General features: G+C 39.4%; 1 protein-coding gene across 4 annotated transcripts in view; it reads right to left on the bottom strand.

The window, feature by feature from the left end:
- Nucleotides 1–11,075, bottom strand: part of POU6F2 (POU class 6 homeobox 2) — a 473,172-nt gene that overhangs the window by 377,215 nt on the left and 84,882 nt on the right. For all 4 annotated transcript variants that reach the window (XM_037730523.1, XM_017506155.2, XM_037730520.1 and 1 more), the window contains one exon: nucleotides 1,012–1,183. In XM_037730523.1, the coding sequence (XP_037586451.1) occupies nucleotides 1,012–1,183 (172 nt within the window). The remainder of the gene's footprint in view (nucleotides 1–1,011; nucleotides 1,184–11,075) is intronic.

The following is an 11,075-nucleotide window of genomic DNA, read 5'->3' as shown; positions in this document are numbered from 1 at the left end:
TGTGTGTGTGTGTGTGTGTGTGTGTGTGTGTATATATATATATCAGATTAGTATATATACATATGTCTATGTGTGTGTGCACACACAGGCACTTGAAAATAATTAAAAGCAAATGTTTCAGGAACAATTGTTCTGAAAACCTAACATCACTCTGAACCCTAAAGTGCTTCTCCAGCAGAGACATCCATTAACATCTATCACTCAGGCACGCGCCTCAACAACCTGCTCCCCTTTCTGATTAGAGATCACAGTTGCTTGAGTTGGCTTACAGAGTGTCATCTGTTTGAATGACAGATGTCTTTGCTGGAGTGGCACTTTGCTTATTCTTGTTTTGTTTATGAAACAAAGATTCTAAAAGGTCCTGGGCTGCCTCTACTTTTAGTTATTGAGGCTATAAACAGCATGTTGAAAGGGAGAGGGGTAAGGGAGGGAATCAGAGAACCTGTTTTCTTTCCTCATCACCTTTTTAAAAGAAGAAATATTCATTCTGATTGTGATGACACAATGTTATTTCTCAGAGCAATTCTCATGGCCACCTTTGTTTACCTGGCATAGCACAACTTGTATTGATATTTTTCAGTTCTCCTCTCCCATCTTCAGACGACAGATAATGTCTTTACTCACCTTCCCCTTAACAAAAGGCTGCAAAGCAACCTGAAACCGAGTCGATATTTACTCAATAAATGTTAACCAGTTCTCACAATGGAACTGATTTCTTGATTATTATTATCACTTTCTCTTTTTTTTCCCAAATAATTTCCAGCCTGGGGACTCTAGCCATATTTGACAAGTCAAAATGGGCAGCGAATAAGTTCCTTGTTGGTAAAAGTTTGGAGGACATCCTCCTAGCCGGCTGGAATCAGCTTCGGTGGCTTAGCACCTCCAAGATGCTCCTTTTTAGTACTTACAAGAAAACTGAATGAACAACAGAAAAAAAAGGGGGGTAAGGGGGTTGGATTGCTCTTCCGGACAACATGGTAGTACTGAAATGAAATACCTAGACAGACTTACCGAAGAGCTTGCTGGGAGTGTCCTCGCTGTCATTTGATTCCACAGGCGCAAGCAGGGGCTCATTCAGCTCGCTGTCTGAAGTAGCAGCCTTGTCCTCACCTCTCAACTCCGCATTCATTTCACTCCGCACTGACAGCAAGGGCTTACTGACTTGTCCAGCTATCATTGGATCCTAGGATGGGCAAAAAGAGTGAAGGGGAGGAAAAAAAAGTGGCAGCTTTAGAGTGCGTGTCCTCTCTCTCCCTCTCCCTCTCTTCTCTCTCTCTCTTCCACACACACTCTCCCTCTCTCCTCTCTCTCTTATCTCTGGCTGCTCCCGCTGTTATTGCTGGCTGCAGTCAAGTGAAGAGCTATTACAGATCCGATGAGTTCTCCATTACTCCCCACCCTATTAAAGCTCAACTAGCATGTGAGAGATTCAGGAGGCTTCAAAAGGAAAAAAAAAAAAAAAAAAAAAAAAACTTCTTTGAAAGCAACCTAACCGGCACAGCTTTAATTGTGGGATATGCTTTTGTGCGAATGTTTTTACACCTTGTTCTGTCTTTAATGCAGTAAGAAAAAAAGAAAGTGCTGGGCTTGTACTTCAGCAACATACTAAAAAGGAAGAGCACCCTATGGAGGAACCACAGGCTATTTTAAGAAGCCTTCTCCCCGGGGGAGAAGCAATTAAACCCTATCCCAAGAGCAGAGAAAAAAGATAGGGAGAAAAGAGACCTCGAAAGGCTTTCAATGGAATAAAAGATATTTCTTATGTAAATTCTATAAGCACCCTTAGAAGTTGGCTTCCCTGGTCCCAGATTGGGAACCAGAGCTGACCCCAAATCAAATGAACATTTTAAAGCAAATAATATACAACACAATATACGAAAATTGATTTTAAAAATGTTTAAGGAATTGGGAAAATACTTACAAACTGTGTTCAATAATTCGGATGCCTAGAGCATCCTATACCCAGAGCATTAAAGAAAAAGAAAACAAAAATCACCTCCAGAAAAGACAAACTTTTTCCCCTAATTATTTAGATCTGCTTTATCTTCAGCTTATTTAGGAGGGCATTTTAGGATCAGAAATATTTCCCAAGTATAGTCTTTTATTCCATTTGCAAACTGAGATGCATAATATTGCTTTGACACAATATTGGATGCAGAAGGAAGAGCAAGAAGTGCCCTTTTTGTGAGATCTGGGAGCTATTTATTTCCAAGTTCATGCCTAAATGGTTCCTGAGCAGGAAACAGGTGACCAGCACAGAAGCAGGTGGGCGGCAGGCTCCCGGGTCCCACCATTGCATTGGTTGCATTATGCCTGTGTTTTTTTTTAATGTATTCATGCCTGAAAAGTGAATTTGATATGACACATGATAATCTATGAAAATGTTAATCAATACAAATAGTTTAAGCTGTCATCAAATGCACTTCTTTAGTCAATACTCATACCATTGAAAACAATGTCACTGTCACCAGGGCTTAATTTGCACAGCACTTAAATATTGGACTCTGTGCATCAATGCACTTCTTCTTCAAATACTGTAGGTAAACACATTTTCTCCCTATTTAAGGCTGAAGCACTCAGCACGCATTTAGCTGAGCCGAATCCTCCCTTTTGAATACCTTGATAGGTCCACTGGAGGGCAAAATTAATACTTAATTGAATCTCACAGTCATCAAAATAATCAATACTTTTTTATTATTTATTCTTTACAGTCTGTTGACTGTTTCAAACCTCTGAGGGAATGGTGGAAAGGATTCATGGCTTTGAAACACTGTCATTTAACAAGGTAATTTTCAGTGGGGCATTAGGGGTTGTGAAACATATAATAAAACAAAAATGGTGGCTTATAATAGGAAGAAAGAAAAGAATTATATTTCTGCCATCTAACAAAACAGGATAAATAAAAAAGCAAGTGCAGGGAGAGAGAGAGAGCAAGAAAGGAGGGGGACGAGGGAGAGAGAAAGACTGGCTTTTGAAGGGTTTTATCATATCAAGAGCAGAGCCGAGCTTTCATAATGCTGACATTTCTCATCCTGACAATCCTAAACAAGTGGAAAGGATGAGATCGCAGATATCATCTTTCATCACATTCCCCAGCTTAAGAACCAACATGACAGCTCCTCTCCCCTTTACACTGTTAATTACTAAATAAAATACTACTCTCTGTCAGCACCAGATTATTGCAGATAGCAACCACAAACATTTCTCCATTGTTTTTCCCCCTCAGAAATGGTGATACCTACCTTGAACTCTTTAGAAAAGAAATTAGACTTGTCTCACCGTATTGTAAATATTTGAAATATAATCAATGTAATCAATGTGGTCGATTCACAGTACTGTCAGCTTGAATTTGCTAGTGATAGATTAGCATTTTGTTTACTGGGTCTTGTCGCTGGGATTTGGAGTGCTTGAAACTTGGAGGAGATGAGGGAGGCAGGCAGACGGGAAAGGAGACACACAATTCTAAAGATTTCTCCAGATCTCTTTCCTAAATATCTAAGAAAACATGCATGTTTGAGTTCTGATTTAGTTGGTGTGAGGATGGGTAAGGAGGGGAACAACGCTTGCTGCCTGACCTCATGGTGTTCCTAAGCATACTCGTCATGTGATGTAAAGATCCCAGGCTTACATTCTAGTCCATACTTTTTACTTTATAAAAGGTTGAATCCTCAGTTTCTGTAATCTAAAGGAAGGGGTGTAACCTGTACCTTTGAGACACCCAGTCTCTGTCGCTGCACTGCTCATCTGCGCATTTTTTAAGGTAACGTTAATGATAAACTTATGTTGAGAAGAGCAGTCTTATGATAAGTCAGACATGATTATTAATGTGCCAGTGAATATCTGGGTAAACTTAAGAAAGAATATTTTGCTCTTGCTTTATTTGTGAAGGGTCAAACTGAAACCCGAATCACACCGACGGGCTGAAATGCAGCTGCTGGGTACAAGTGCACTTAAATCTTTAAGATGTTCTGCCTGGCTGATGTGTGCAAAGCATGCACTGGCAGATGGTATATGTTCACTGACCATTAGTTCTTCCTCCTCAAATTACTTTTACGTGCCTCATACATGGCTAGGTTCCCAGCTAGTGCCTTTCACTGACTTGAGCTTCGAAAATCCAAGAGTTCATCATTCAAGTACTCATTTGATTTTTTTTTGTCTTACAAAATACCTTACGTTTTCCATGATGGAGTTGTAGCCCACATATATGTGTGTGTGTGTGTGTGTGTGTGTGTGTGTGTGTGTGTGTGTGTGCATGACATGGTTAAACAGCAAACCCCCAGTGAGGCAGAGAGCAGACAGCTTTTAATCACAGCTGCAGCCACTGGGGGGTCCATTTGAAAATGTGTCACAAGCAGTAACCACTGAGTACAGACTTATAAGTGATGGGGGAGTGCCTCTTTCAAGTAGCACTCGGCTTGGAAGTCATTCTCTCTCTGCCAAGAGCCATAGCAGTCTGTGAAATCCTTTCTGCCTGAGTGAAGAGAGGATTTTCTAACATGTATCTACATAGGTGCTTGTAGAAATGTAAGAGACTTGCAACTTCAGCCTGTACAAGGATCTCTGCAGTGGTAAACAGGAACAGAAATAGCTAGTACAGGTGAGAAATAAAATAGAGCTGATGAAGACTTCTTACTTGAAACTCTGAAATTGTTACTATCACAATAGAAGATGCTGAGACTTCTTTGCAATTCATCTATCAGCCCTGACAGAAGAAAGTGACTGGTCCACCATGGAACAGTATTGCATGTGTGCAAGGATAGGATGTGGCATGTGCCAATACAGGACACTCACAGGGGCCACCAGAGGCCCAAGAACCAGACGGTGAAAAAGGGAGAAGCAAGAGAGGTAGTTTGTGTTACAAATCACAAAAAAAAATTTCACTGCGTCCTACGAGGAGAGGACTGCAATCAACATCAGAAACTGCACAGTGATGGCCAGGCACGGTGGCTCACGCCTATAATCCCAGCACTTTGGGAGGCCGAGGCGGGTGGATCACGAGGTCAAGAGTTCGAGACCATCCTGGTCAACATGGTAAAACCCTGTCTCTACTAAAAATACAAAAATTAGCTGGGCATGGTGGCATGCGCCTGTAGTCCCAACTACTCAGGAGGCTGAGGCAGGAGAATTGCTTGAACCCAGGAGGCAGAGGTTGCAGTGAGCCGAGATCGTGACATTGCACTCCAGCCTGGGTAACAAGAGTGAAACTTCATCTCGAAAAAAAAAAAAAAAAGAAACTACACAGTGATTATTTGTCTCCTTCAAGCATTATTAAGGAATAAAAATAGGTCCTGCTTACTGAATGCCTTTACCAGACAGGCTCCTCAGATAGATCTAATGTTACCCCAGCTATTTAAGGTATTAGCCCCATCATATAGATAAGAGATGGAGGCTCAGTAGGCTAAGTTTCTTGCGCCAAAGGCACGCAGCTAAATGGTAAAGCTGTATTTTTCAACCATAGCAGATTTATCTCCAAACGTCAGCATCTTTTTTACCCAGTAGGCATTGGGTGAAAAATTCAAGGTTTATGGACTTAGTAACTCATGGAGTATCCCAGATTTTGGATTATGAGCCAAAGCCAGTGGCTCTGAAGAGAGTTAAAGCCTGGATAATCTAGTCCCAGACATGCTGTGTGTAGTATCATCTTCCCTACAGAAGGTAGGAACAAAACAGCTCTCTGGCTGACATTGCTTGAATGAAATCTATGGGGCAATATAGTATAGTAGACAGGACATCAGAGAGTGTTCAGTACCCAGGCTTGCATGCAGCTTCACGCTCTAGATAAACATGGCAAGCCACTTAACCACGTTTGACGTTGGCTTTTTGTCTAGAAAGTGAAAAGGCTATAACAACCCAATATTTCCCAAAGTGCGTTACACAAAACACTTGTCCCAAAAGATATTCTACAATAAAAGAGCTCTGCAGTTGTACCCACGTGGAAAACTCGGCAGGGAAGTCTACCAGGAAAGAAAGTCCATCTAACTATCTAACTCTCTTATCCTAGCATTTCCCAAAATTATTTGACCATGGGAGGTCTTTGCCTTATAACTCTTATTTAATAGACCTGGAATGTGCCAGGTTAGATTATCCATAAATTACGGCACTAATTGTTAATGATTCTATAATACTAAGCTCAAAAACTTCTGCAAGTACATATTTGTCCAATGCTTCTCACATTCTAACAACTTTTACTTAATGTTTCTTAGAATTTATTTCTGTGTAGTTAGCATAAATGATAGATGATTTACTATATACTAACCATATGTTCTGTCATCATATGCTAACTTCTGATGGGCTTTCATGTGACTTTTAAATAGAGATTTCCCAGTGTATTTCCATTGTAAAACCTTGTAAGAGTAGATACAGGCACTGTATTAAGGAGGAGACTTCGACTTGGGCTTTGTGGGTTTTTTTTTTTTTTTTTTTTTTTTTTACTAGGCTGCTAAACATAATACCACATAAACAGATATATAATTCAGCTAAAGATCTTCAATAATTTAAACAACAGAGTTCTGATAAGCATATGCATTCTCATTTTATAGTCGGTGACACTAAAGATAGTGAGATAATTAACTTAGCAAAGCATCCGTGTCCAGTGGCAGCCACACGATAGAAATAGCCACACCTCTCTACACTGAGCTTGAACGAGGTCCAGCATATTTTTATGTACATGCAAACTAACGATGAAACAGGCCATCGGCACAGCTTTGAGGAAAATGTAAATAACATAGGCAGGCTTCAAAAACCCAGGGAAACACTTCATTTGGTTGTGAAGCACTCAAGTATGGTAAAGTTATACAATACACAACAGATCTATTCCTAGAATTCAATAGAAAAATTATATTCATTATAAAGAAAAAAAGGTATTGGATTTTCCCTCCTCTCAAAATTCTACATTTCAGCATAGGCAAAAAGATAGAAACAAATTACCTACATCTAATTTAAGATGCAAACACAGTGTCATATTTTGTGTTTAGTTTCGCCCACAGAGAAGAGGTAAAAATCAAAATCAAAAAGAATTAAGAGGAAGAAACTAGGCCTTGGTAGGTTTGGGGAAAGGGAAACTTCAAATGTGAATATCATTACCTTAGTCTTGAAGAAAAGCAAACTTACTTTCTTTTATTAATTACCAAATATTATTAATTAGTTTAGCTCAATAATGTAAGAGTATTTCTCCCAAAAGTTATAAAATATTTCTAATTTTTCATTATTCAATATTTCCTTACTTTTTCAGTAGTTTTCTATAAGACCTTCTATTTGACTTTCTGAAATAAGACCATATTTTATTTTTATGTGTTTTTTTATTGATGTAAGTATATATATTTATTGTAGAACATTTTGAAAATTTGAGAAGATCAAAAAAGGACACTACAAGTACCATAAGTTCACCCACAACTGATTATTTTAAATGTCACTTTTTGGGCTGCAAATAAAATTTATTTTGAAAATCAGTGGAAAATCCCAGCTTTCTAGCAAATATTCAACAGACAAAAGTTTCCATTATAATGCACTTCATTACTAAGCTTATACATGCATACCTTTGACTGCCCCACAGTAGATTTTCACAGCCAAATGTTGATCCCAAGTGGATTCAACATTCCCAACTGCTGCCTTTTTCCCCATGCCTCTCCATTTTACAGTTAGTGTGGCTGAAATTTTCTTTAATCCTATCCCCGAATAAATAAGATAAGTATTCTGTGAAAATCAAGCAGGAACATTCAAAACTAAAAATAAATGCTGTGTTTAACAGTGGAGAACTAAAGAGGGGACCCCGTGGATATTCCCTGTTTTAGCGCTAATTACTGGCAGGACCATGAACTGCCATCTCTTCTTCCATCTTGGTTCCCATACCAATGTGACTTTATACCTCAAGGATATTGTGAGACTTAAGTGAGGTAATGTACAGATACTGTGTATGAATATGTTTTGAAAGATCTAAAAGTATTATACAAATGACTATTTTCTACAATACTGCTTCCCACATTAAGGTATCTAACTCCCACATTAAGGTATCTAACTGACTGGGGGTTTACTTTTTACTCCACCAGTTTGGAGCACGAGTCACCAAATCATTGAAATTGAAGACTTAAATAGATGCTGTAGGCGATGCTGTGGGGTGCTGGCCAGATCCTTCCTTTAGAACCAAGGCACTCATTTCTCAACAGCCAGCCATGTTTCCCCTCAATGGCTCACAGCAGAGGAGTCCTTTCTCAAGAACTGCTCCTGCCTGAAAGGAGCTGCCTCGGTCAAGGTCATGCCTGGGGCAGCATGGATTTTGCCTTTTGGACTGCAAAGCCTGAAATATTTACCATCTACCTCTTTACAGAAAAAGTTTGCCGACCCATGAGCTCCACCCTGGGTTTGATCAGTTGCCTTAAGCGATATTCATGCTCCAAGACTGGCATTCAATCAGAAAAGCCACATTCCAGGCGTGGCCACCACAAACACTGTTCACTTGTCCACCACTCCCTCACCCTGCATTTTGCTGTCTAGTATAATTTATATTAATTTGGGTAAAATTAGTGCCTTATTGATCAGCATTAATAGAGGTTAGAAATAGGTTCTCATTTGCTTAAATTAGTCATATTCAAAATATGTATATTGGCTAAAATATTTTGGAGACCTTCTCCACCTTTGCATGCAAGCAGAGAATATTAATGATCTAGTAAGTCTTGTTGCTTATGCCTATAGATCTTGCCTCTAGAACTGTGTCATATCTACCTTAATGAACCTTCAGGTAAGGTATGCTAGATTCACCTAAAATGACAGAGAACTATGACTTCGTTAAGCTTTCAGAGAAGTCAAGTAAACTATTTGGAAATAATTGGTAATAAAAGCGTGTTTAATAAATATCTGAATGTATGGCAGCTCTTGGTCTGAGAGCTTGTTTTCATCATAACCAGAATGCAAGGCTTTGAGGACTGCCATGCAGCAAACCCTCACTCATCTCTAACCACTACTGACTACCATTATCTGCCAAAAATAACCTAATAGTTGTACATACAAATGGTGCCTCAGGCCACCTGCACCACAACCCACTGTACCCGCTGATGACCCCCAGTCAGATGAACACTGTATTAGAGGTAGACAAGCTCATTACACAGTAAAATAAGGTCTAGCACTTCTGTTAAAAGGATGTCCTGGGCAAATTATACTATTTTCTATCCCCACTCGTCCCCAACACTTTATCTAGGGAATATTTGGTTAAGGTGAATGTCCAGAATCATCTTGAAAGAAAAAAATAAAACAGCAAATACCTGATTTCCTTTGGTATGACAGGATGGCATTTCATTACCAACAATGAGTGTGCACATATAGGCAATTTAAGTGTCTCTTGTCTTTTTGTTGAACTTTATATAAGCGTCCTTCTCTCCTGTTGATATCCACCTAGGGTCTCTATCTGTCTCCAAGTCCCACCATGAATGCCAGGTCCTCTTAACTAAGCTTATACTCTAGCGGATACTTCCATTGATAATGAAATCAGATGCAGCTGTATTTAAACACAGGCAAGCAAATAAGCCAAACAGCTCATCAATACAAACCTGTAGGTTGAAATAACAACACAATAATCAATCAAACAGGAGTCTGACAGTTCTGGACTTCCACAAAGTATCTAGCACATAGATACATAGACACACCTCCTTAGAGTCCTCACCTTGAACCTCTGTAGCTCCTTTGCCCCTAGGAGGTTAAAATGACTGTATGGACGATGCTTCATGTATACTTATCTGGGAAGAATGGGAGACACTGGTATTGACAACCTAATAGCACCATCAATTCAATTTCTGCTGCCTTTGTGAAAAAGCATCAATAAGAGTTCAATCCAGGCTCATCTAGATCTGGTCTTTTGGTAATGGGGTTATACAGCAATATTGACATTGCATACACATACCCTACATTCATACATTCTTCATAATCTAATGGCTTCAAATAGGTATCAGGATTTAAGCAGAATGCAACTCAGATTAAAGTGAATTTACATTTAGCAATTTGAATGTAGAGTTTCTTGAGAATTACAAAGAGAGAACCTCTGGTCTCTGTCCTAAAAAGAGCTTACTTTCTAGCATCTTAAAAATTCTAGCAGAGGCACTTAATGTGTGTGTGTGTGTGTGTGTGTGTGTGTGTGTCTCTGTGTGTGTGTTTTTTGTCTGCTTGTGTATATTTGAACATTTGCAACTTTTTGCAAAAGTGAGAGTCAGTTTCTAGAATGGAAAGAGCTGTTCTCTAGTTCCAGGGTTTTAAAACTGAGCTCTGAGAAGCCCTGAGGGCTTTAAAGAGGTGCCTCTTGGACCTCAAAGGGAGATAGAGGAAGACCTAAGTGCCCACTCCAAGTTTTTAAGACCATATTGTCTCCTCCCATCTATTTTACATGGAGTCTTTAGCATACTTGAGGAAAAGGTTTCACAGATCTGCCCATATTGCATATTTGCAATGCATCACAGATGCAATAAAATCATGATACTTTGTCTGGATCATTTTCTTTTTTAAAAATATCATTTAATTTTATTTTAAGTTCCAGAATACATGTGCAGGATGTGCAGGTTTGTTACATAGGTAAACGTGTGCCATAGTGGTTTGCTGCACCTATCAATCATTTACTTTTTCAAAACACTTAGGTGTAGGACCCTACAGCCGAGATGTCTGAGTCCCTGGCAGGCAGACACGTGTCAAAATTACCAATACTGGGCACTATGTCTGAAACAAACAGGCTCTCAATAAAAGACTATGTTTTGACTGATTGATTGATAGGAAGGAAGGAAGGAAGGAAGGAAGGAAGGAAGGAAGGAAATAGAAGGAAGGAAAAGAGGTAAGGGGAGAGGAAAGGAAAGAAAGAAGAAAGGAAAGGAAAGGAAAAAAGGGGAGGGGAGAGGAGGGGAAGGGAGGAGAGAGGGAAGGAACAGAGGGAAGTTCAGAGTAAGGATTACCTTTGGTTGATATTTTTAACATTTATTTAGCTGTGTCGGAAACTACATCATATGAAGCCAAGGCTTCACCAGTCTATCTTACCTCTCTGACTCTGCATACACATACATACTGATCCATATACTGCTTCCAGAAACAGAATCGAGTTCCGTTTG

This window comes from Cebus imitator, unplaced genomic scaffold (genome assembly GCF_001604975.1).
Source record: "Cebus imitator isolate Cc_AM_T3 unplaced genomic scaffold, Cebus_imitator-1.0 Scaffold349, whole genome shotgun sequence".
NCBI lineage: Eukaryota > Metazoa > Chordata > Mammalia > Primates > Cebidae > Cebus > Cebus imitator.
The sequence above is the reverse complement of the archived record's forward strand: the minus strand, read 5'-3'. Positions and strand labels throughout refer to the sequence as shown.